We start from the raw sequence: 26,929 nt of genomic DNA, 5'->3' as shown, positions 1-26,929 counted from the left end.
AAACAAGGACTAAATCCAATAATGAAGTGACCCCATCCATATGCTGAAATACATCACTCACTCATTAACTTCGTGATTAAATCTTGAAATGGGAACTAAGTTTACAGCATTCGCGATAAAGTTCTCTCCTGATTCAAAACCTGTGACATATAGTTGTTCGTTTGTTATCGCAAAAACATCACGCATCGGCGTGTCTGTCTCCATGTCAAATTATAGCCATCAAAGTACTCATCGTACAATCATTTAACGATAAACTTACCAAATTTCCCAAAACAATTAATCGGCAAGGTTAGCATAGGGGATTACAGGTGCATTTGTTTAACTGCAAACTTCACGACAAAAGATAATATTTTCCGCAGAAACCATTTTCAATGAAAATGGTCACTTTTCAATTATTTGGTGGTTTAGGGAAAGTGATTTCCTTCGTGTCAGAAGGGAAAGTTGTTTTTTCCCAATCTAAGCCTGTTATTTTCAGTCCGTTGATCGATTAATTTTTCATCGTCCAAATATCGAAAAATTAAAAAATAATTTTTCGAAAATAGTTTTCTTTTAAACCGACGGACCCTTAGTTTAAGTGTACAATGATCATAGGACCTAAAAAGAACCTCCTTAGGAAGAGCAACAGATATGGTCATGAATCATGATTACATGACATGATCACTGCTGGAAATTTGTCTCCCCCCCCCCCCCCCCGCGTTTGTAGCAAGCGTAGGATGAGGGCTTAGTGGGACTCTGCTTCCACCACCTAACCGTGGAGACGGAGGTCAACCAAATGTCATAGAGACAGAGAGATGAGATTGAGAGAATCAGTGTCACTTTCAGATTCGGTGAAACAGATAATTCTCTAATTGGGCAGCCTTAAATTAATGGCTAGAGTTTGTCCAATTCATCTTCACTTTTGTTTGACAAATCGATTTTTACTAGAACAAAGTTGTCGGAGAAGAGCAGGTTGGAGGGGGGTCAGGCTTCTTCTTCTTCTTCTTCTTCTTCTTTCGCATTAGATTGTTTTAATTAGAAGTTTTATTTGGAGGGTTTGTATTCAAACATCACCCCTGGCCATTTTGATTCTCCAAAAAGCATGGCATCTCCTTTCATTTGGGTCAGAAAGAAAAAGAGGAAAATGACATGATCTCTAAACTTTTTATTTGTTCAATGTTGTCCATGAACGTTAATCCAATGTACAATATCCTCCCTGAACATTTAAATTGTTCAATGTGGTCTCTAGACTTTTGGTACGTGTTCAATTTGATCTCTAAACTAGATGAAAATATTCAATATTGTCTTCCAGGGATTACATTGCACATTAAAGTAAAGGTCATGGACCATATTGAACTAATTAAAAGTTCATGGATGACACTGCACATTGAATCAATGTTCATGAACCATTTATGTCATTATCCAAAAAAAAAAAAGTCATTCCACAACATCTGGACGCGTGACATGTAAATGAACTCCATATGCTTCAGCTACAATGGATTTCACATGACAATTCTCGTGCTTTCACGAGGATTTTATCGGAAAGCGGTCGGAATCTTCGATCGATCGGAATTTCCCATCTTCCATTTCGAAAGAATCTCTCCAAAGCATTAATAGAGAGGTCAACACTCTCTCTTTACAATCACATCATGCACGAAATCACCGACGTTACACGCAAGTCTTTGTGTTCTCGATTACACGCAAGTCTTTGTGTTCTCGATTAAAATGGGATCTGATATATCCATTTCAAGCAATAATATGAATTTACTTGTTCTTGCCCACTTTGGGAAGTGCCTTCTCTCCATCTCGTGATGCCCAATACGTCACGATTGACATATTGATGACGTCAAAAATCAAACAAAATGAAATGGAGCCAACCGCCAATAATGTACTCGCTGTGATAATAGCATGGTTGATGTGGAAAATTGAAATGAGAAAATGATGGCAACATGGACTGGCTAGCAGAGGCAGCAGTCCTGACCCCAAAAAAAAAAAAAAAAAGGAGAAGAAGGGAAGAAAAAAGGAAGAGAAAAAGGGCAAAAGAGAAGAAGAGAGGAAGTCGTTGGAGGTCGGTAAGAGGGAATTGGGGGGTGGGCCCGGGCTCTACCACCCCGGCCGTACAGTCCAAAACGGGACGTCGCTTTCGTTTTAATCCAAGTGGTCGGCCCCGACGCCTAGCCGTAGCTCCTACGCCCCCACCCCCCACAGAGCTATCCGACAACCTCGGCCATCCCGGGCCCACTCTCTCTCTCTCTCTCTCTCTCTCTCTACTTTTAGAAATTGGAAGTATTTTAGTCGCACGCGCGTACAGCAGCCCCAGGCTACGATGACGAAGCGTGACGTTAGGGGACACCACGAAACCATCTAACGATTCGAGGTCAATGGTACGCATGGTCCCCGAAGCTTGGCTCCAAGCACGACGTGGTCTCTGGACTTTAAATTTGTTTGATGCGATTCATGAACTTTAGCTCGATATGCAGTGTCGCCGCTGAACCATCGATTTGGTCGATGGGATCTCTGGGCTTTGGTACCGTATGAGAATGTTCAATATCGTCCTTCGATTCATTTAAGTTCAAGGATGATATTGGACATTTTCATACAATTCAGCGATTAAATTAAACATGTACCAAAAGTCTATGAACTACATTACGCATTGGAATAAGGTTTAGTGACTAATTTGTACATTGGGTCATAATTCAAAGATCATTTGTGTCATGATCCCTGGCGCTTTCGCGTGAAGACTATGATGTCCAAAAAAAAAAACACAGATTAAAGTAAATTAGACAGAATCTTCTTGGGTCCAAATCGAATCGGTCGGGAACTTCTTATATTTTCTATAAGGTGCTTGGCAAAGAGAGATCATGCGCACACGCAGAGAATATTTCACAGCGACTAGATTCGGCCGATCTTTCGAGATACTATTCTGCTCGAGCCTTTACCTTGAACGCTTTCCACAGGCGCTCTAGTGAGGAGGTAAAAAAGAACCATTCTTGTTCATCTTCGTCCTTGTCGACAGCCAGATCCAAACCTAGATGCACGGGGGAGAGCACTCGAATTCTTAAAACTTACAAATCATCTTAACAAATATATTCCACTCTTATCATACTCCTATTGACGACCGTTTAAAATGTCGAAATCCCATATAGATAAAATAGGTATTTTAGCACTATAAGGAATTAAATCAATGAACGTGTAGAAATCGTCTTGTAAATGTACAGCCTTTCTCATTCTTAAATTTTTCTTCCTAGTATAGAATACCACACTACCATAGCGTGGCACATCATGGACCGGGGGCTAATTCTAAAAAAAACCATAAAGTTTAGGTCGAGTAACAATTCTGATCCTAAATTTTTTTTGTCTCATAAAAAATCACCAACTTTCATCATTATCCCAAATCTGGTCCCCCATTGACTCTCTTTGAAGTCACTCTTGTTTGAGAAAAAAGATTATGTCCGTGAGCTTGGCGGATCTCGTCCATGGCGTTTATCGACTGGCGCTGGTCTACTACTTCAGATTACGACAAAATGACGAAATCTAACAAGAGATATTCAATATGGAGATCTTTTTGACTTGCCGGTGAAGTGAAAAAAACGAACAGTTTCGTCGCTATTCATCAAGCTGTGGTTCAGAGAAGAAGATAATGAATAGTGCTTTAAATCCACTCAGCAAGCCACATGAATTTATTGTTGAGCTGGAATAGTCAAGTTGGATAATCAATGGTTCTACGTCAAGGGGGCCAGATTTGGGATAATGGTGAAAGTTTGTGATTTTTTATGAGACAAAAAAAAGTTGGGGTCATAATTGTCACTCGACCTAAAATTGATGCTTTTTTACGAGATAAAAAAAAAGTTGGGGCCAGAATTGTCACTCGACCTAAAATTGATGCTTTTTTTTGGAATTAGGCCCATGGACCGGTGACAAAATTGTAGCTTGTCTTCTTGTTATTTGGAGACTTATTAACCCAATTGGTCGGATAAAATTCCAATTTCTGGCAAGGAGGCATGTGATCTCACTTTTTTTCTTTATTTTCTTGGTCTCTTTTTGGGCTCATTGGATTTTACTTAGGCGCCTAAGTCACAACCATATGAATGGAAACGGTTCGTGATATAAATTGGACCACTCATTGTCCTTTTCCTTCACGAAGTTTGACTGAAATTGGGAGCATTGGTCATTAGAATCCAATGGATCTCGAATTGTATGTCCATGATAGCTGCTCGATTGGGGCGTGATTAAGAGACGGTAGTGCCGGGCGGAGATCGATTGGGCGTTACAAAATTTCGCAAACTTAGGTTCGAGTTGTCGGTGGCGGCGACTTTCGATTCAGGTCTTATTTGGTTCACCCTGATCTAGGGAAATTTACATGCCATCGATAAGAAGACAAGAAAAACCTGTAGGGGGATTAATAAAATTTATTAGAATAGTGGGCATGATGACGTGGATGCATTGGGATGTGTGGCCCGGTTGAATTCGGTCAATTGTTAATTTCTCAAAGGGCACGTCGATTGTACTTTAAAAAATTGACTACTGAGATATTGTCCTTCATAATTGATAGGAAAATAATTTAATAGGAAATAATTAAACACCGTGACCCCCGCACTAATCTGTCATCAAGAACAAATTTTGCATTATTCGTTAAAAGTGCGTTCATAATATAATATTATAAAGAATAGTAGGAATATTTTCCTAAGCAGATCATCTATAGTGTGAGTCTAAAATATATTGTTTTTAGAGGCATGCTACTCAATAAATGATTTTGAAATGATACAATGCAAAGTGCATGCAACAAAGAAAAAAAAATCAATAATGATGGTCTTTGCTATCACCACTTCCCTCTCCTCTTGATTTAAATTTATTATGTTATCGATATTCCTTTCAAGAATCACGTGGACTCGACTTAATGATTGAGAAATGAACGGGTATTTGTGAATCGGATACACAATATGAGTTTTTACTTTTTGCAGCACGAAGTGTAAACAATCTCATGATTTGTCATTCCATTCGAATTTCAGCTCGCGTTTAATTAGTTTATAAGATTAGTGGAGTATTTTATGGAATCGACTATCTTCTTATTTTAAGGAAATGATTTTCTTTTCATCCGAATTACAGCCTACATCCATTTAGATTATAAGATTAGTAGGATATTTGATGTGATCGATTATTTTTTTATTTTTAGAAAATGATTTCCTTTTCATCATTAGTGTAAATTGTGTTGGAAAGGAGTCTTTTTGTTGGCTTATATGATCATCCTTCCATTGGAAAACCACAGTAATTTGATTGATTTGGCCTTGGCTCAAAGATGCGATGGCCTTTGACTCGCACTTAAATGGACTTGCCAGTTGCACTTTTGTTTTTCCCAAGTATGCCTAGAGCCATGATATTTTCGTTCATCTATAGGTAGGTCCCATTGCAAGTTTTGGAGCTAGCCTACATAGGATACGAGAGAGGGATTTCTTGCACGGAGACGTTGAAATAATGTCTCGAGTTTGAACCCAACTCAATCTAAAAAGCAATGTGGATCTATGAGCAAAAACGTTCGAAAGTGGAATTTATAGAGTCATGACAAGGGTATGTGCTCGAAGGATTAGATGAGCATCAAGATTACGCGTGATAATCACTCGAACAACTAGCAAGCGCCTTAACCTAAAGGTGGGTGCATAGCCAAAGCCGGACAAGTTATTCATGCTTAGATGTGCTAGGGGCTTGACAAAGCCTAGCCAGGTGCTCAAGTGGTGTCTCGTTTCTGGTGTGCCTAACCGAGGCTAGTCGAGTGTTCGAACCTTTATAATTAGGTTTCCGAATAAGTTTTCCAAATATATGTAATCTCTATACTTTCTCCCACATTGATATAAAGTCTCCAAAAATATTTTAGATAAAGTTTCTACAATTGTTTATGTGATTTCTCCGATTTTCTGGAATAAATTTACAAACAAATTCTCGTGAGAGCAGATATGTGAGATTGATGGGTGTATTTCGGAGGCAAAAACACACTTGGAAGACATCAAGCAACACTTTTCTTTTTTGTATCGCTTGATAATAACAAAATATTTCCTTTTTCCGCCAATTATTGCATCAAACTTCTCATATCTTCGTACCATAATGAAATAAAGAAAGGTGCAATTGAATAGTGATGTTAGAATAGCTTACCTAGGTTATGTTTGTTGTGCGGAATCTCTCTCTTTTTCCTGTTGTGTTTTTTTTTTTTTTTGGTCAAGTTTTTCCTGTTGTGTTTGCTTAGCGTTTAAACCAAGAAAAGAAGACAAGACCGAGGGTTTTTAGAGGTACTATAAAGCTGGTTTTTCTTTTATATATTGTCGTAAAGTAAGTCTGTCTTGGGATCATAAGAAAGGGTAAAATAATTGGATTGATTACAAAGAATTTTCAAGCTTGTGATGAAGGAATCCTATGATCCAAAGCATTGAAGAAGATGGAACCGAACCGGGAGAAAAAGCGCCTTTTCCATGAGCATTATTTGTGCATCATGAAAATGACATGCCGAGTTTCACCAAATAATTTGTCGATAGTAATTATATCGCCTTAAATTAATCTAATCGTCGGTATCATGACTACGGTGAGAAGATGGGTATAGATTGAATGATCCTTTTCGATCGAGAAGATGATGGGAAAAGTTTGATTGGTGCTGGTTTTGGTGGCAAAGTGTGCTACGTGCTTCTGCTAGGAAAACCGACACAAATCACACTTTTCTACCGTCTTCTCAATCGAAAAGGATCGTCCAGTCTATTTCCATCTTCCCTTTTTGGTTATTATACTAGCGATAAGGGGATACACATGGACAAATTCTTTGTTGAAACTTGTCATGTCATTTCTTTCATGTGTAAACGTAAAAAGAGTCCAATGTAAAAGTAGCTACAACGACTTGCTCTTATTTCTCGATGAAGTCTTCGACCAAAAAAAAAAAATTTCTCCATGAAATCAGTTTTTAACCTATTTTGGAATGCAAGTTGGTTTTTCATAACCAAAAAAAAAAAAAGCGAACACAATAATATAATATAACTCATTATAAAACATTAGCATGAAAAAAAAAAACAGCAACATATTCATACTTATGTTGTTTTATCTCTTATTTCTTGATCCATTTAAAATAAACATGAAACGGCATTAAAATTTATAGAAAAGTAACGATTAATATGACATGGCTAGACACAAAGCATAATTTTGTCAGACATCTATCATTTAAAATAATGTGGCCACATGGTATGATTTTCTCACCGTGGCCATATTCGACTAACGATAAGTATTTGATTTCCTAAATATATTTTATTGAGTTCAAAATTTTTCAAAAACTATTGATGAAAAGAAAGTATCTCAAATATATTTTAAAAGGATATAGTTTGTTTTAAGCATACTTTTTAAATGACATTCTATAAATTCGAATGATGTTAATTGTTACTTAATTAAACCAAATATAATTAAATATAATATGTTTTTCAGCAAAAATTACCCAACTACGAATAAAATACATTCTTGAATGATACAACTTTTATTTAGATAGTTTCATTGATTCAACCAACTATAAGAATGAAATATATGATTAGTCTATTTAATTCAGCCAAAACTTCAGAAATTATATTCACAACTTGATTTATATGAAACATAAATATTTATGTGAGGTTGATTTTTATTTTCTTCTTTGAAATCCACTTGTTTAAACATAGCTTATATATCAAAACAAATACATTTGTTAGAACTTCTATTGCACGTCTATATTGTAGTTTGCGTTTCGATTTTTTTTTTAATCTTAGAATCAGGGAAATAATCCATCTATTTCTCTCATTAATTGCACATAATATTTAATCATTCACATAAAGCAATTACTTAATGTTTTAAACCTAATAAACTAATTATTTTATTGCTATTAAATAATTTTTCAGTATATGGAATATGCTATATGTATAGTTTAGCAAAATCAAGTATAACTATCCGAACAACCGTTTTCTTACAATAAGCTAAATTTTTTATTCCCTCTACTTTTAAGTATACTCTTTCTTTTTCAAAGAGATGTGATAATAGCACTGGCTTATTTATAAAGAAAATATATTTAACTCCTTTAACTTGTTTAGAATATTGACAAAATATGAATATGCATTATACTTGCCATGAGTTCTCTTGTAGAAATTAAACAAAGATTATGCTCCTTATTACTTAGAAAAAATTTTGTAAACTCTTGCAAACTCCATTTTACTAGTTAATTAAACATGTAGATTACACTTACTCAAATGTTAAGCTATCTAAATTTATATAACATAAAAAGTACGAATTTTCAAGATTCTTCAATCACAAATATATATTCGACCTCAATAAATTGTGTTATGGTATCCATAAAGAAACTTTTAATAAGAAGCTCAATAAATTTAGCAAAAAATTGTGTCACTTTTGAATGAGAAAAATACTTTTTGAACCTCCAAACTCCATTTTACGTTGATTAGTACTACGCATTTTACCTTGCGAACGATAATTGATAAGCATGTAAAACCACATCCGATGGATCCATTATGCTTTTAAATGGTTAAGATCTTCTGAAATCTTAATTTGTGAAATATTCATAATCTAAATTCAAGCTTCATCACTCAGATAGTATTCTATCCCAATTAATTAGGACATAACTTGTCTTGGGTCATTATAAACAAATAGTTAAGTGGTCCATGCAAAATAATAAACGTATTTCGATATGTGTTTATTTTCGTTTATGATATTAATGTCTATACTCTTTACATTATGTTATTTGAGGTTGTTACCTATCAGCATTGAAGATACCACGTAAAAGTATTTTTGTCGAATTGAACAAACAAAATGCAGCCTGAAAGTTTGAACTTAAGTATTTGCTAAAGTAGACGTATAATAGAAATTTGTTTGGTGCTCATATTAAATAAAAATTAGAAAAGAAGAGTTTAAATACTATTAGCTTCATCACAAATTCGATATTATTTTTTAAGGTATGTCAGTTTCTTTACTCCGTGTTATGTTCTATTAGGTGATATTTTCATTAATTTTAATAGCTAAGTCAAAACTCAAGGTCATCTCTCCTAATCATTGTTTGAATTCTACGTGTGTTGTAAGATTAAGAACAAAATGATGAAGTCAAAACTCAAGGTCATCTCCCCAAATTGGCTGCGTTTGGTTCAACTTTGCCCAAAGACCTTTAGCTCAAGGTGTATTTGCTCAAAACAAATATCATTTGGCTAAAGGTATATTTTTGCAAATTAGCTTTGAAATTAAAAAAAGAAAAAAAGAAAAAAAGGGTTTTTTGCTTATGTTCATTGTCTTCTACAAAGGAAAAACAAAGCTCATGTGATTCATTGTAAGTGCTTTCGGGAATCACTTTCCTAGGGGGCTTTGGACCACTATAGCCCCTTTGGAAAAAAATTGGGATGTTTGGCAAATTTTTCTAGGATTACTTTGGAAAAGCTAGCCTTGGCAAAGTTGAAAGTCTAAAGCAGATCCCCACCTGCCTTGAGCTTTCAGCACTTAAAGACAAGTCTGTAGGTTAATGAATTTTTTTTCTTCCTAAATTGCCCTCACTAGTTTTTTCATATTCCATTGTTGCCCTTTCAAGGGACTGTTCATCTTCTCCAATGTTGCAGATCTAGGTTGTCAGTAGCTCTACCAAGGTTCGTGTGAGGCCAGCAGACTATCACTGATGGTCGCTAACGATGGCTGAGGGTCACCGAGCATCATCGATAGTCGTAGATCTATTAGATCTAAAGGGTCGCGGCTAAGGCAAGATCTAGAGAGTCGAGGGTCAGTGAGACTCATCGAGGGCCACGAAGGCTGATGGTCACCATCTCAAGCGTCACCGAGGTCGAGGCATGTCGGATGTCGCCATATCAAGGGTCGCCCAAGCCCTTTATGTGCAGATCAAATGTTGCCTGAGGTCACGCAATCGAGGTGAGGTGGCACTGAGGGTTACGGGACCTTGAGTGGCCTAGGCGAGGCGTCACCTGGGTTGTGCGACCGAGACGTCGCGTCGGTTAGGCCACCCAAGGTTGAGCAATCCAGTGGATTGCACGACCTTGAACGCCTCGCGTGGGCTCACAACAATGAACAGAGGGCCTTCCACGATGGAGATGTTTGACATGATTAACAGAGAACACGATGAACAAAGGAAGCCTTATTCAATACTTAATGCAAAATTGCTAACAGGTGAAGTTCATTTTTATGGACAGAATTTCAAGGGTCATTTTCTTTTGAGCTTTGATGATGATTCCATGGTCTAATGTGCTCTCATAATATATGGTTGTACAACCTGATGTGCCTTGTTTCTGATGCAACAAGTTTCAAGCAACTAGGAGTCTTCTAGAGAAAGTTATGGTCAAATTACTAAGTCCTACTTAGTTTTACTCGAGAATTGAGTCATTAGTATTTTTTTGTTCTCGTTGAGTCCAATGCAATGCATTATGCTTCTAGAGTCAAGATTCGATTTCATATATATTTTTTTGTCTTAATTGGAAAATAAAAGATAAGGTATCTTGGAAATTGCCTAGCTTGGAGGGTTGCTCCAAGTTGAGTCTATATAAATCCCTTTAGGACCTCCTTGAGATTTAGAATGCTTTGATTAATGAAATTTCATATTTGACCTGTTGGATTAAGAGCATCTCTAGAGCTTAATATCTCTCTGGTGGATTCTATTGAGTGGTGAGTTATGCACCGTGTATCATAGGGTGGATTCCTCGGGTGGTGAGTATATCCTTTATCACGTTTGAGTTTCCTTCACACAATTCGACCCCTTCAGCATCATAAAAGTTGTTCCAAAAAATAGCTTGTGAACTTCTCTCTTATCTATTTCTTCAAATCAATGTCAAATTAATTGAATTCTAGATTAAATTGTTATCATTCATTTTCTTATTAATATGGTTTTGCCCTGAACAGAGTGACCAATATATACATTTAGCCATAATATGTCGTAAGCAGTTGCTCAGTTCTTTATCTCCGTTTTCAGAAAGCAAAACCTACTATGGTACAAGAAGTATTTGGCTAGAAAAAAATTGAACATGAAATGACACTGTTCAATCATATGTTTTCGCTATCTGATTCACATGACAACTTATGGTCTTAAATTTGATGATATAAGTTTATCCTTATATAAAGTGACAGACGATATTTTGGTTTGTCCCTCCATCTTTCATGTGATCAAGATTATTACTTTGTTGCTTTTATAGTTTCTACATAATATCGAAAAGATTTTCACGAGAGACAGAGAGAGAGAAAGAGGAATATAAGGGGCTGAGATGAGGACAAGAGAGAGCTGGTTTAGCTCCGTGTTTGTTCTGTAGAAGGACATATGAGGGAGACAAAGATTAAAAAATAAAGAAAGCTACATGGAAAGGATGCATGCCACATGAGACATCGCGCCCCATGACAAAATTCTTTTGTCAGTGAGGACCAAACATTCCACCTCGCAATTCATCCCACATAAGATAATCGTTAAAAAAGACTGTTTAATCGTCAAAAGAATTCATCGTCCCGATAAAACAAATAAGCAGCAGCTCGAGATTTCAAGGGCTTTGTCTGTTTGTTTGTTTGCTTGGATGTTGTGTGAAAATGCGGGCTTAGGGAATGTTTTGCCGTGGAATATGAGCATAAACAATCGCCGGAGAGAATGATTCTATTCATATTTTAGCTTCTGTTGTCGTGTCCTTATCATTTTAATATTCTTGTGCGGAATGTTCATCGAAACTAAGGAAGAAATGGAGAAAAAAATTCATGCTCGAGTAACTTCGAATGAATGAAAGTTTTTTTAGGTTATATTCGAGGGAAGTAGTCTTTCATGTGGTGCTCCTGTCCATCACCGCATTTCAAATGATCTGATGAGCTTGACTTACATGCACGTGAATTGGGATTCTGCCATTTGAGTCCTCAAGCAAAGAAAACAACCCTTTTACATTGATTAAAGACTCTAGCGCAGTACCTTTGCTTGTCCACGTCCTTTTTTTGTACCATTTGTGACGCGTTCATGTGGAGTCACGTGCCCAATCAGATGAAATTGTCTATTGTAACTCTTTAAAGCCAACAATGAGTTCTCTTTTCAAGCTAGCTTGAAAATTAGATCACTCAGTCATGTCAATGACAACGTCAGTACCGCATGATATAGGCAGAATGACATAATGGGCTCTCTCCAAAATCAGGACGTGACCGTATCAAGGAAATGGGATTCAGCCATTTGAGTTCTCAAGCAAAGAAATAAACAACCCTTTTACATTGATCATAGACTTTAGTACAATACCTTTGCTTATCCACATCCTTTTTTCACATCACCGTGACGCGTTCATGTAGAGTCATGCGCCCAATCAAATGAGCTTGTCTGTTGTAACTTTTTAAAGCCGATGGCGAGTTCTCTTTCAAGTCAGACTGAAAATTAATCACTCGATCGTGTTAATGACAACGTTAGTGCCGCATGATATAGGTAATACGACATAACAAGCTCTCTCCAAAATCAAGACATGCCCATATCAAAGAACAAGGGCGACAGATCAAACACCGGTAGTGTTGAATTTTGATCAGGTACTCAAAGGCGACGCATCCGCTTACGCTCTGTCATGGAAAATCGATATTTTAGTTATTAATAATGCCGTTAGCATCCTCTCGAATATCTCAAAATCAATTAGGAATCTCTAAACCCTAGATTTTGACCCTCTCTGAGAAAGTGTGGGGGTGTCCTCTCTCCTCTTCTCTCTCTCTCACGGGTCATCCTCGCATTCAGCTTTCAGACACTTATCTGTTCATACCGTTAGATATAAAATACAAAAGCATATGGTTGCAGGGTATCCATCATTCAATTCCCTGTCCATGAAGATGACACCATTCCGAATAACACCAACGTCAAAACTTTCATCGCCCAAATTATAAATCTTGTCTTCCTCGTCATCACCCCTTGTCCTTTTTTCTTGGCAATTGGTCGGTAACAGAAGAGAAAGAAAACGAAGAATCTCTCTCTAGTTTTATCTACTTGATTTCGTTTTTGCTTTGAGCTTTTAAGTGGAGTGCACATTAGAAACCCCAAAATTTCATTGCTAGCTATAATGAAATTTCGTTGAAGATGTTTTTCACGCCGTAATTATTCTGCTAGTAGGTAGAGCCCCAAAAACTATTTGCCTCATGATCAAACTATCATTCTTTAAGATAACTCCTTTGAGACCTACGACAATCCTTTAATGAATAAGGGTTTTAAAAAATTTGAGGAAATAACTTTTTTTTAAAGGACAAGATTCTAACAGGTGACGAGAATATATTTTACACTTGTTCGAACTTTTTGGAGTCAAATTGAGAATGGACCAAAAGGGTTATTCCAAGTTAGCGTGACTTCCGAGCCTAAGAGTCGATGCTCCCTTGCGTGGGATTAATGCTCCAAAAGTTAAGATTTATGTTATTTGGTTTGGTATTTTGTCGGAAAATTATCTATATACCTTCTAAAGTTTAATTGTATGAACAAAAAGCACAATCCACTTCTAATTTGTAGAATTCGTGAGCGATACATATATATGTAAGTTCTACTAATCTAATACATATACTAACTTAAAAGTTACTACTTCACCAAACCATAAATAATAATTACTTTACTTAACATTACCAGCTTGACACCTGTCATAGATGGGATGGGAGAATCCTGCACTCAAGGTGATTGTAGTCCATCCAATAAATTCCAATTTTTCTCCCCCCAAAGAAAAGAAAATGCCATTACCCTTCCCGTCCGACTTTGAGACAAAGGTAGCAAAAGGAAGGAAAAAAGCAAGGGGTTAATTAAAAAAAAAAGCACAAACTTTAGGTCGAGGGACAATTCTGGCCCAAATTTTTTTTTTGTTCCATAAAAAAGCACCAACTTTAGGTCGAGGGACAATTCTAGCCCAAACTTTTTTTTGTCCCATAAAAAAGCATCAACTTTAGGTCGAGGGACAATTTGGCCAGAACTTTTTTTTGTCTCGTAAAAAAGCACAAACTTTCATTTAAATCCCAAATTTGGCCTCCCATTGACTTTCTGTCTGAAGTTACCCTTGTTTGAGAAAAAAAATTACGGTGGTGAGCCTGGCGAATCTTTTCCATGGCGTCTGTCGACGGGCGGTGGTCTACAGCTTCAAATTACGACAAAACGACGAAGTTTGGCCAGAAAGATTCAATCTGGAGATATTTTTGACTTGCCAGTGAAGTAAAGGAGACGAACAGTTTCACCGTTATTCTTGAAGCTGTGGTTCAGAGAATAAGACAATGAATAATGCTTTAAATCCAGTCAGCAAGCCACATGGATTTATTGCTAAGGTGAAATATTCAAGTTGGAAAATCAATGATTTTAAGTCAATAAGGGCCAGATTTGGGATTTAAATGAAAGTTGGTGTTTTTTTACGAAACAAAAAAAAGTTCAGGCCAGAATTGTCTCTCGACCTAAAGTTGGTGCTTTTTTACGGGACAAAAAAAAGTTCGGGCCATAATTGTCCATCGACCTAAAGTTAATGCTTTTTTATGGAACAAAAAAAGTTTGGGCCAAAATTGTCGCTCGACCTAAAGTTTGTATTTTTTTTTTGAATTAACCCAAAAGCAAGAGAGGGAAAGAAAAAGGAAAGCACACGTAAAAAAAAAGGCAATAAGAGAGGAAAAAAGGGACAAGCGGGCAATATTTTTAAAGAGTAAAGTTGGGAACCAAAGACACCAAAAGGGTTCTCATTGCTCAATGAGTCTCTCCGTCTCTCTCTCACTCACAGTCTACTTTACTTTGCAACACATCACCTCCTCTATTTAATCAGAGGCCCAGAAGACCTCCCAAAGTTTTCCACAAAGGCTTGCTTACACACTCCCCGTTTTCACTATCCTTCAAGGGAGAGGAGAAAAGGAGAGAAAGACAGAGAAGAAGCGCACAGAGAGAGAGGGGGGATTGAAAGAGGGCAAAGAAGTGATCAAGTGTGAAATATTTGTGCAGACTTTTCCTTTTCTGTTTCTTGGGTTTGAGCGAGAGAGAGAGGCATGAAGCAAGGTTTTTATATGCAGAGCTCATCACCAGTGCAGCACATGATGTCCGGAAACCCCAATCACTGGTGGAACAACATCAATCCTCCACCACCACGCTCTCCTTTTTGCCACTCTTCTTCTTCCTCTCCTAACCTCTTTCTTCAATACCCACCCACTTCTTCTTTTTCTTCCTTATTTCATCTCAATCCTTCCTGGGTGTATAATAATAATAGTGTTAACCAAGAGCAGCTTCCAGCGTCTTTGAGCCAACTCCTCATGTAAAAAACCTCTCTCTCTCTCTCTCTCTCTCTCTCAGGTTCCCGTCTTTTTTGTTTCAATTTCCTGACCATGTAATAAAAAAATAAGGACAACTTTCTCCAAGTATCAGTAAAAGAACTCACATGAATTTGCATGTATGGATATATGTATATTAGCTTAATTTGTGGGTCATGTGGTGTATTTTAGGGGTGGATTGGTTGGAGAAGAAGATAAGAGTATTGGGATGATGAATTACTTTCAAGAAAAGAGGGCGGAAGATTGGGAGGAGCAACAAGTGCTTCAGCAATCCCCAAATGATGCTTCTGCTCTCGACAATCAGCATCATCATCTTCATGTGAAGCAGGAAGATTCAGCAAGCAGCTACAGTATGTATGGGCGTGCAACAAGTAATCATCATGCTCTTCAAGGGACAACAAACAAGTCTGCTTGGTCTCATCATCATCACCATGCTATGATTCCTGGTTCACCACCCAAGTCATGTGTCACCACAAGTTTCAGCAGCAGCATGTTGGATTTCTCAAACAAGAAGTCAGTTAATAAGAGGCAAACCCCACCAGATCTATCTTCTGAGGTGAGGAGTTTGAAAAAAAGAAAGGGATAGCGAGAGATTGTGTGTCCATAATTTTCTTTAGTTTCATTTGGTGAATACTGAATAACTGCATGTTACATTGACTAGAACTGACTTTGTGAATCAGTTCGAAAATCCCAAACAATAAAAAGAGTGGGTTTTGCTCTAGTCATGCTATTTATGTTTTTCACTTAAAAACTGGAGATCGTTGTTAGATTAATAAGGTTCTGATGCCGTTTTTTTTTTATTTTTCTTGCTCTTTCATCAGTGTAACAGCAATGCAACTGGTGGGGCACAAAAGAAAGCTAAGGTCCAGCCTTCCAGCCAATCTAATACCTTCAAGGTACCTAATCATGCTCTCTCTCTCTCTCTCTCTCTCTCTCTCTATCACACGCGCGCGCGCGTAATGGGTAGTGTTGGCTCTCTCTCATTGTCCACTTGTTCCAGCAGCATCAATCTCTCATATAGGCTAACATCTTACTTTCCAATAGAGTGAAAAAGAGAGATGGAAAAAGCAGAAAATGTGAAAAGTGGATTTAGGGTGACCAATAATTTTTACGAAACACATCTTGCTTCATTTTTTCAATCATTTTTTCCCTTTTTTCGGGTTTTTGAAACAGGTGAGGAAGGAGAAATTAGGAGACAGAATCTCATCCCTGCACCAGCTAGTTTCCCCATTTGGAAAGGTATTAAATGTTGGAGACATGTAAAATTATGTCGCATTATTAATTCTTTCAAGAGCAATTAGTTCTCTCTTTCTTTCTTCAAGATTATATGAAGCTTTGTCTCTCCTTCTTGTGATTATGAGATCTAGAAGAAGTGAATATATAAGACTTTGTAACTGGTTTTCTTTCCTTCTTTCTCGCTTTATTTTTTTGTTGGATCTTTTTGCAGACTGACACAGCTTCAGTACTATTAGAAGCTATTGGGTACATCAGATTTCTTCAGAATCAAATTGAGGTGGTTGCTTTTTCTTTAGCTTATATTCCAAATCCTTTTGGTTATATGCAAAAAGAAAAACAAACCATGGACTTAGTGATGACGTCTCTCTTGATAGTTATGGAAGTACTAAATATTCTTCTTGTTTAACTCTTCTTCGCAGGCGCTCAGTTCGCCCTACATGGGCAGTGCTTCAGGAAAACCGAGACACCATCAATCTGTAAGAAATCATTATTTTGACGAGCATTAACTTCTTATTGGAAAACAAAAAAAAAATTGCATTGTCTCTAACACGTGAAAAGAAGAACTATATACTTGTTCTGCCAGTGATATGATACATAGAAGGCAAGGAACATGTAATAAATACATTGTTTTTCCCGTCTGAAATTTTTTCTGCTTTCAGACGTGCGCAAGCGCGCGCATGTGCAAGTTACTTTTGTTTTAACCATATATTACAAATTTTACTGATTGAAGTTCTAAATTCTATGCAAGGTTCGAGGAGAGAGGAGTTCTATGTTTTCTGAGGATTCGGGTCAGGTATGAGTGCTTTATTGGATCCCTTAAATACTTAAGACTTAAGAGTAACTGGTATATTTACCTTTATTTTTTGGGAAAGCTAAAAATATGTTCAGTTTAATGTTGTAAAGACTAAAAGAAGCTATACACCTATATAAAGACATCGTCATTTTTCATCAGTTTAGATTGATTAAAGTAGACAATCCAGATTGACTAAAGACTTCGCAATCTCTTTTTCAGCTTTATAAACTTACTTTGAGAACAAAGAGACTGTTTTTAGCTTTTTACACAGATCTACAAAAATGTATATATTCATTAAAGAAGAAGGTAAAGAGGAGTATCGTTTTCGAAAATGGATTTTAATTCCCAATGCACGGTCATGGATGTGAGATCGATACACAAACATGTGGGGTTTCTATGGTCCATCAGGCCCTCCTGCAGTTTGTCGAACTTCCCACACAAAATGTCGTACTACACAAATATTTCAAAGATCTTCAATGGATAACCGAAATCTATTCTTTTGCGATCCAACAATCACCCATTGTAGAAATGCCCCAGAAAGAGTCTTCTTTTGTTAGCATCCAGCATACAAGAAAAGCAAAATAACCACCATGCACGGCACTTGTTAATAAGAAAGGATGCTGCTTGCGTATCGATTTCTTCCATCGGTGATGGGTAAAAGGAAACCTATTTTACATAACATACACAAAATGGGAAAAAAGTTCTATAGTTTTTTAGACCACCTATGCTGAAATGCATTCACTGCTTGGAAGTTGTCATGTTGTTCTGTTTTTTTTGCTAGAAAGTTGTCATGTAGTTTGATTGATGTTGTGATGATGGACATAACTGTGTATAGTCTACCGAATGATCTTTAATACAGAAAATCACGATAAAAATCGGTAAGACTAAGATAAACAGTGAATAATTATTAATTAACAGCATGGGAAGAGTTTACTACTTCATGAATCTGCTGTTAAAAGCCTATCCTAAAGATCCTTAGACTTAGAAATTGCAATTATTTTGTAGTAGTTTGGGATTACCATGACAGTCATTACGATCAACAAACTCATATCCTTCTCATTTCTTCTTGGACATTTTCAGCAGGAATCCATCAATGAAGAGCCAGAGAATGGTTTGAGGAGTAGAGGGTTGTGTCTAGTCCCGGTCTCGTGCACGCTCCAAGTAGGAAGCGACAATGGAGCAGACTACTGGGCCTCTGCTTTTGGAGGAGGAGGGCTACGATGAGACTTGTTTTTTTAATAACTTTGGGGGGTTTTATGGAGAATAGTGCAGCAAGAAGCTTCATGATCAATTGATATAACATCACGAGCCGTCAATCTGCTAAGGAAATAAATAAATAGAAAAAAAATGTGAAAGGCTGATTGCTCATGATGCCATATATCATGGAAAAGAAAAAACATGGAGTCATCTTGTGCTGTGTATCTCGGGGATAAGGGCATCCTTGAATTAATCAACCTAGCTCATCCTTTCAATTTAGTGGTTATTTTCAAATGCATTTTTGCTGTAATTATTATGCCTAGCAAAGGTGTTTGCATTTCAATTTGCAAATCATTTCGTCGTTAGCATAGCAGGTTGAGCTTTGCAAGCCATGTAACTTTAGCTCTGGGATGGCTCTTCTCGAGCCGTAGTTTGTGTTCACCTGTCAAATTCCGTGTTATGAATTTGTGTCAAGTCATATCGTTCTAAAACATTGCATTTTTTGACGGGACATGGTCAAAACAACGCATCTAACTTCATATACGTCACTTTCAAGGTTGCCAACAACGTATTATTCCGTAAGTCGATATGAGATTCTCAAATTTGCGGAGATTATTGTATTGCTGGAAAAGACCGATGAGAAAATCCATAGGCAAAGATCGATGCCAAATTCACTATGTTTATGCTGGGTATCATCACTAGAAATGATATTGTTGGCCAGAATATATCGTGTCATCGATTTAGTTGAGATATTAATGAGGAATTATGGAAGTACTAGTTTTTTTTTTTGGTGGAAATCGAAGTACTAGTTTTGTTTTCTTGGTCAAAAGAAGTATTAGTTTTTTTTTTTTTGGTCGAAAGGAAGTACTAATTCAAAACATGAGAAATTATAAAATTTCATTTCGTGAAAGAGATGGAGAGCAAAATCAAATAATGGTGCGAGCTAGAGGACAAAAATGGGAAAAAGTTTATGAGAAGCCGTCAATACAATTGATTACAACACCTTTCAAACATTACAAACAAGTTCTAAACGTCTTTTTTTTAAAGTGCAATCATATCTTTTCAATCATCAATACTAAATTTTTGCTAAGTGGAAATCGGGAATTCCTTACAAGATCGCTTTCTTATATTGCTCTTTTTTTTTTTTCATAGGATTAAAGATTTAATATTCGATTGCATCAAAGATCAAGGAATCGATTACTCGGACCTCTCGAGTACATTTCCCTATCAAGGATTAGATTTTGCTAAATATTTTTACATGACACGACTTTCGAGTAGACATTGTCTTGAAATAGATGGTCCTTAGGGATGGAGATCTTGTATTCTCATACAACCAAACAATCTCAATCTTAACCGTTCATATATCCAATCGCAAGTTCCGAAACAACCCATATTTACACGTTTCAACGGTCTATAAAAACACATAGAATGGAGAGAGAGAAAAGATCCCCATCGGGTCCACTGACTATTTGAATTTTGTTCATGCTTTTTAACCCATGATTCATCAAAGGTTTAAGTTCATGACAATTTCCTTGTGACACTCCCTTTTCTAGTTGAATCTACTTCACATAACTTTCAATACATTTGCTCTTACTAGCCTGTCTTGGTCTGTCTAGGAGGACACCTTGTTCTTTCGCAATAGTTTGAGACAGTAATTTACCTCAGATTCTTGACTCTCGCTATGTCCTTGCAGCAAGACATTATCCATGGAGACTCCGCAGGGCTTTTTTGACTTGTCCTCTCCAAGACAACATCTGCTGTAGACGCAGATCATGACAAATCAAAGAAAAGGAGAGAGTTTACATTAGCTCGACAGCATCATTGGTCCTTTTCCGAGAGCAATAATGGTGGGAATTGGCATAGCCATCGTGCCCTTTTCAAAGTTGAAATCATGGTAATGGCGGGTCCCTCTCGCTTTTGCTTTAGAGATATTACTTTTCGTCCCTCTTTTTTGCCTTCTATTTTTCCTCCTTTTTGTCTAGACAAGATCGAATTCCCGAAGAACATTGCATCGACCGAAATGCGATTGTTTGTGTAATTTAAGTTAGATTCCAAGAAGAAAAATTACCCTTTTAAAAAAAATTTAATCAGCATTTGATACCATCTTGAGGGAGTTTTATTTTCGGAAATCAAACAATTCGCCACTAGAAAATGCCAAACATAGTCCCTTATGTGTCAATTCGGGAAAAAAGATTATTGTCTGGTCAACGAAGATATTTGCCATTCATTGTCATGTTTCGATTGGTTCCCTGTCGATCTCACCTTTCGAGACAAATAAATTAAGAATTGAGGCTAACTAATCAGAAATTAAAGTATTTATGACTATTTGCCTTTTCAAATCTTTCGTATAATATACGATAGGGTGACGCTAAATTCACTCTCATTTTGGCTTCATACACACCTTAAGGAGTTAGAACGAAAAGGATGCCTATTGCCTAAGTTACGGGTCCCTAGTCTCACAGAAGCCTAGACGTTCTCTCTCTACCTCTCTCTGCTCGCACCGCCCCATGCTCGGAGGTGGAGGCTATTGCCGAGCACTCACCACCTCGAATCGAGCTTGATCCGATCGACTACCTCGAGCAGCCTTGATCGCAACAATCACGATGATGCGAGCTTGGAACTCGAAGCTAAGAGGACAGAGATGGGAAATATGCAACCATCCACGAGCCATGAGGAGAGGAGAGGAGAGATGCGGGGTCTGTGCAAGCAAAATGTGTAAAACAAAGAAATGGGACTGCGAGACCCACAAATTTGGGTACTTTTGTAAATTTTTATTTCTTAGGAGCGTGACTGGAGCCAAAATAGGAGTGGATTTAAGCGGTCCTATGCGATATTCGAACTTTTATAACAATCAATCCAATTAATTACGCGTAAATTTATATGTCCGCATATTTCGAGTGATTGTGTGTGTGAATAAATTTCTGCAGCTGATCTTGAGTGAATATAGAGTCCAATTCGGCCATTTGTTTAATCGACAGCCATTGAGGAAGATGTTCGTGACATGTCTTCACAACTTCTCCGAGATTAGACCGCTCTTCTCTCTCGATTTAGATTGAGGTCTAGAATCGGGGGTTTTACTCTCCTGATTTAGATTTAGGTTTAGATCTAGGAGTTCCTTACAGTATTTGATATGTGTTCTTTCAATATATTAATGTTGGTATCTCTACACAGGATGGTGATGAGGACGTTGAACCAAGATGCAAACCGCAAGTCATTGCAAATGGAGTAGGGGATCTCGACGTGTGCTTATCGCTGAATTTGGTGATCGGCCGCCAAATGTTTACGGTGACAGATATGTTCTTGAGGGATGAGAGTGTGCTTTTAACTGCAGGTCATGCTTTGTGTTTTGTTATTTGCATTCTAATATTTACTTTGTTCCTCAGTTGTTTGGGATTTATTAGACTTGTATGCCTTTTATGTATCTCTCGAATATTATTATGATGAATAAAATCTTTCTTTCGACCAAAAAAAATTCTATTAATCGCACGAATTACATGCAAATTTTTATGCTCATTACCGGGCGAGGCTCCATACACAGGCAATAAACATGATACTTAATATAAGTTATTCTGAGTGAAAGATATCATTAATCAAATTCGAGATGCTAGGCTCCTAACCAATTGCTTTTAAGTAACCAAAAAGTAATGCATGATTAATAAACTATTACTCGTGGGATGAGAGTGGAATAAACTATGAAGTAGCCCATCAACATGTGGACCTCGTGGAGTGATCCTAGGGCCGACTTCTCCACCCGCGCCATGCCCAAGAAATTGTATACTTGAAAGCCACGAGGGCCACGAGGCAATAAACACAACTTAAAATGATGAGGCCGACGAATTCATTCATAATAATTTGACCAAATTTCCCCATAAGTACAACGCTTCGCATCTCTAACTTCACACCTTGAGCGTACTGAATTTCTGATTCTCTTTGCCATCTGATTTTGGGAGTTGGAAGTGTTGAAGGATGGCGAGTCCTTTTGAGAGTGGCAATGCTTATGGGGCTTCTTGCTTTGGGCGTGGTTGCTGGAAAGATCAAGACGGCAAATGGCACAGTCCCTCTAAGCTCGAGGGTGAAGATCAGAATGATGAACAATCGAGGTCCATACATTGCTGTGATCGTGCCAAACTCTTTCGAGATGAACCCTCTTCTCCGATCTCCAAGCTTTCGAGCCGATCCAAACTTCCCTTACTTGGATATATTAGGTAAAGGAAAATTAGAATTGTGGTCTCAACTCGTACATCTTGTGTGTCCTCCGATCATTTTGAGCTCTTATTCACAATTTACCTAATCTCTAGCAGAAATTATTCCCACATATCAATTAAGTTCATGAGTTCAGAGTTTGTGTCTTCATTTGAGGAAACACAACACTAACAACGCTTTAAGCTCAATCATTTTCATTCAATTTTATCCTACTTTGGATTTGACCACTTAAGTTTATCTCGATATTGCTTGTGAACAAAACTTTGGTATATCATTTTGGTTCACTTTTAGACTGTCTGAACGTTTTATGTAATTACGGCATGAATCAACTACGTCACGTGCACAATTCACGAACTAAATTGGACTCAATATGAGGGGACAAGACATAATCCCAAACCAAATTCATGGGTAATTTCATGTCACACAGGAAGGAGATTTCGATTCGGAAAGGTGGAAAATAAGAAGGTCGTAATTGTCATGACCGGATTGAGCATGGTATGTATATTTAAATATGCATTTAATTCATCTTCTTGTTCCCTTTTTCATTTCCCAATCTTTATTTTAAGAATTTGGTCTATTTGATCATGATAATTTCCTGATAAAGCCTGCTTTTTTTTCTTTAATTTTGCTTTTGAAGCTTAATGCAGGCATAACCACAGAATTGCTTCTCGCTCTATTTAATGTGAAAGGAGTAGTGCACTACGGGATTGCAGGCAATGCAAATCCTCAACTCCAAATCGGAGATGTCACTATTCCTCAGTATTGGGCTCACACCGGCCTTTGGAATTGGCAGGTACCAAAATTTTGTTGATCATCACCTTAAAAACCGCATTAAGTTATCAATCGCGCAAGAACAGTACTATGTGAACGAGAATGTATCGAAACTACGATATGAATTTCCTATAATAGGTGTTTAACTTAGATTCGATCAGGTGAGTCAACCCATCTAGAAGAGGCAATAGGTCAAGCCTAACTTGTTACTTGTCATCATAAGTTTTCAGGACGAAACCGACCGAAATTATGGTCAAGCCTAGCTTGGGCCTCACCGTTTTCATTGTAAATCTTCACCCTATTTGATCTTGTGCAGCGATTTGGCGACGGACCTGAGCACGAGCTGGCTTTTGAATCAAATGGGGACGACACGAGGGAATTTGGGTATCTCGAATTTTCTGATTACAACAACGTGAGTCAAAATGGGGAGGGAGTGGGAAATTTTCTGAACAGGGTGTGGTATCAGCGCGAAGAGGTATTCCCAATCGACGGTGTTCCTGAAGTCAGACAGCACGCCTTCTGGGTTCCCGTTGACCAGAGCTACTATGGATTATCGGCGAAAATCACGGTAATTAATTTGCGTATTCTCGCCTTATTACCTCCAAAAACACTAGGCAATGCCGCTTTCGGCACCTTACGAAACTCTTTCGCGCTAAAAGAATGTAAAAGATGTCCTTCGTTTGGCTAAGTTTCGAATAAATGCGAGACACGAGCATGCTGATTTCAATAGTCTAGGCGATTTCAAAATCCGAATTGCTGAAACTCTAGGCCTTCTGAATTGCATGCTTAATGTGGGACCAATGTCCAAACTTTAGGCAACAGTAGACATTGCTTCCCTCTCAATAATGTATTGTAATGCCACATTAGTGTTGAATAAATGCCTTTCAATTCATTAATCTGGTTTAAATGATATGCAGGATTTGAAGCTAGGGGCTTGTGTGAACTCTTCAACCTGCTTGCCAAGATCACCCAGGGTGGTGAGAGTGGAGAGGGGAGTGACTGCCAACGTGTTTGTGGATAACAAAGCTTATAGAGAGTTCTTGAGATCCAAGTTCAACGCCACTCCTATCGACATGGAAAGTGCAGGCGTTGCTCTGGTGTGTCACCAGCTCGACATGCCCTTCATCGCCTTCAGGTCTCTCTCCGACTTGGCCGGCGGTGGCTCCTCGCTCTCCAACGAGGCCTCCACTTTCGCCTCTCTCGCCGCTCAGAATGCCGTTGACGCCATGATCAAGTTCATCTCCCTCTTGGCCTCATAATCCACCGATCAACGTTTGCTTTCTTGTATTGTTGAGGAAAACATTAGTATTGATCTTTGCCCTCCCTCGTGTTCTATGGTTGGCATTTTCTCAAGTAGAGTCAAGCTCGAGCTTTTATTTACTTGAGCTCGAATCGCAATTGTTTTAGTTTTCGTTTAAATAGTCCAATTATCAACTTGAACGGTGACCGAACATTATTAACACTTGACTCGGGTTTTCAATAATAATCATAAATATTTTCATAAATACTATTTCATTCCTTTGAAAATTCAATCTCTCGAAATGCCTTCCTTATGTTGTGCCTTTTTTCGGTAGATTAAAGATTTAGTACTTGATTGCATCAATTCAAAAATTTAGGGTTTTACATTTGTGCGTCAAATTTCAGACCTCTAGAGTACTTTTCCCTACCGTAAGATTTTGCTCAAGATTTTAGAGGGCACAACTTTCGAGTGGATTTTGATAAATCCTATATTTTCATATAGTGCCCTAACAATCTCAAGCTTAATCATTGATAAATCCAATCCCAAATTTCGAAACAGCCACGTGGTTTAATGGTCTATAAAAAGACTTAGAATGAAGAGAGAAAAAATATCGGCATCTGGTCGTCCGATTATTTGAATTTTGTTGATATATTTTAACCCATAATTCAAAGGTTTGAGTTTTGACCATTGCCTCATATTTCCAAAAAAAAGCACCAACTTTATATTGAGTGAAAATTTTGGCCCAAACTTTTTTTTTTTGTCTCGTAAAAAATCACAAACTTTAGATTGAGTGACAATTCTAGGCCCAACCTTTTTTTGTCTCACGCAAAAATCAAAAACTTTCATTTAAATCCCAAATCTAGCCCCCCTTTACTTAACACCATTGATTATCCAACTTGAATATTCCACATCAGCAATATAATAAATTTTTGAATTTTTATTAATTTTTTTCTCTTCATGGCCTTCACAGGCCCCTAGCAAGGGCCGCTCACCCAAAATCAGCGTGGCCACGATCTAGGCCAAGGCTGCCTCGCTTGCAGCTAGTGAGGGTCACTGGCCAAAATGAAGGCAAAAAAAAAGGAAAGAAAAAAAGAAAAAAATTATAAAAAATTTAAAAAGTTATTATAATATTATTTTAAAATGTCCATAATAGCGCCAACTGTGCCACGTAGGATGATCGGTGTCCACATCGGTGATTTCTAATCTAAATTGGCCAATAGGACAGAATTGCTACCAATGTGAAAAGGTTAGGACTAAATTAGTCAAATTGAAAGGTTTATGACTGAATTAGTGCTAACTCAATAGATTCAGGATCAATTCAATAGGTTCAGGATTTTTTTGGTACTTTTCTCTTATATTTTTCGTATACTTTTCTTCGTTGGTAATAGCTAGTCGAAGTTGACTTTCCTTGATCGATTAAGTTTCTATCCAGGACCACCGAGAGTCTCTTACCTAGCGTTATCGCTCAACTATTCAAACCTTAGACCTTATTGTAGCTTGTGAACAAAATCTCTCCCATTTGCCAATAAAAGGGAAGTGATTGCCATTCATAGCCAATTAATTTAGGTCGGAAATAATTTCTATTTTTCCGACATAGACACCGCCATCCTACATGATAACGCAATTTCATTTTTCTTATTTCAAATTTCTATTCCAATTGGATATTTTTAATAATATGTTTATAATTTTTTATTAATTTTTTATTAATTTTTTTTCTCTTCATGGTCTTCACAGGCCCCTAGCAAGGGCCGGCCACCCCCACCGCCGCTGCCATGGATCTAGGCTAGGGCCGCCTCCCGCCATCGTCGGCCGGCCACCGCCAAAAAAAAATCTTCTGAAAATCCAAAATGAAGGAAAAAAAAATTCATAAAAATTTCCAAAAAATAAAAAAGTCGATTTCGGAAAATTAGTATAATATTACTTTGAATTTTTCCAAAAAAAATCAAAATTTCAAAACTTCACTGTAGAATGTCTTAGAATACCTACTATGGCTACCCACTTTGAGTGAAATTTAAATTTTTTGATGTGCCAAAAATCAAAAATTCAAAACTTCATAGAATGGCTTAAAATACATGTGGCCACCCACTTTGAGTGAAATTAAAATTTTTGAGGTGCTTAGGACCAATTTAATAGGTTTAAGATTTTTTTGGTACTTTTCTCGTATATTGTTCGTATACTTTTCTTCCTTGGTAATAGCTAGTCGAGTTGACTTTCCTTGATCGATTAAGTTCCTGTCCAGGACCACCAAGAGTCTCTTACCTAGCGTTATC

The 26,929-nt window shown here is 37.4% G+C and overlaps 2 protein-coding genes across 4 annotated transcripts; both read left to right on the top strand.

Moving 5' to 3' along the window:
• Positions 1-14,622: 14,622 nt before the first annotated feature.
• LOC115671262 (transcription factor bHLH68-like) lies at positions 14,623-18,739 on the top strand. Of its 3 annotated transcripts, none has more exons than XM_030592778.2 (8): positions 14,623-15,203; positions 15,391-15,775; positions 16,041-16,115; positions 16,393-16,458; positions 16,667-16,732; positions 16,875-16,931; positions 17,204-17,248; positions 18,332-18,739. In XM_030592778.2, exons 1-8 carry the CDS (start codon positions 14,941-14,943, stop codon positions 18,470-18,472), a joined length of 1,098 nt encoding a protein of 365 aa, XP_030448638.2. In that variant the 5' UTR covers positions 14,623-14,940; the 3' UTR covers positions 18,473-18,739. The 3 variants fall into 3 exon arrangements, with proteins under 3 accessions (XP_030448638.2, XP_056162119.1, XP_030448639.2); XM_056306144.1 differs by having other exon boundaries at positions 18,329-18,739; XM_030592779.2 differs by lacking the exon at positions 17,204-17,248 and having other exon boundaries at positions 18,329-18,739.
• Positions 18,740-21,051: 2,312 nt separating this feature from the next.
• Positions 21,052-24,692, top strand: LOC115670966 (bark storage protein A-like). The gene is made up of 7 exons (XM_030592391.2): positions 21,052-21,141; positions 21,617-21,776; positions 22,363-22,650; positions 23,076-23,143; positions 23,286-23,441; positions 23,736-23,987; positions 24,337-24,692. The coding sequence occupies exons 1-7, from the start codon at positions 21,052-21,054 to the stop codon at positions 24,676-24,678; spliced, it is 1,356 nt and encodes a 451-aa protein (XP_030448251.2). The 3' UTR covers positions 24,679-24,692.
• Positions 24,693-26,929: the final 2,237 nt, after the last annotated feature.

The sequence above is a fragment of the Syzygium oleosum genome, unplaced genomic scaffold, assembly GCF_021117445.2.
Source record: "Syzygium oleosum isolate NSW1041296 unplaced genomic scaffold, Sole_v2.1 Sole_v2.41, whole genome shotgun sequence".
NCBI lineage: Eukaryota > Viridiplantae > Streptophyta > Magnoliopsida > Myrtales > Myrtaceae > Syzygium > Syzygium oleosum.
Note: the sequence above shows the minus strand (reverse complement) of the source record. Positions and strands in the feature narration are given on the sequence as shown.

Excerpts from the sequence above, each read along its gene's own strand:
- LOC115671262 (XM_056306144.1), top strand. The coding sequence starts at position 14,941 with ATGAAGCAAGGTTTTTATATGCAGAGCTCATCACCAGTGCAGCACATG. Across the intron at positions 16,733-16,874 it reads TTCTTCAGAATCAAATTGAG|GCGCTCAGTTCGCCCTACAT; the intron begins GTGGTTGCTTTT and ends TCTTCTTCGCAG. Across the intron at positions 16,932-17,203 it reads AACCGAGACACCATCAATCT|GTTCGAGGAGAGAGGAGTTC; the intron begins GTAAGAAATCAT and ends ATTCTATGCAAG.
- LOC115670966 (XM_030592391.2), top strand. The coding sequence starts at position 21,052 with ATGCGAGCTTGGAACTCGAAGCTAAGAGGACAGAGATGGGAAATATGC. Across the intron at positions 22,651-23,075 it reads CCCTTACTTGGATATATTAG|GAAGGAGATTTCGATTCGGA; the intron begins GTAAAGGAAAAT and ends CATGTCACACAG. Across the intron at positions 23,988-24,336 it reads GATTATCGGCGAAAATCACG|GATTTGAAGCTAGGGGCTTG; the intron begins GTAATTAATTTG and ends AATGATATGCAG.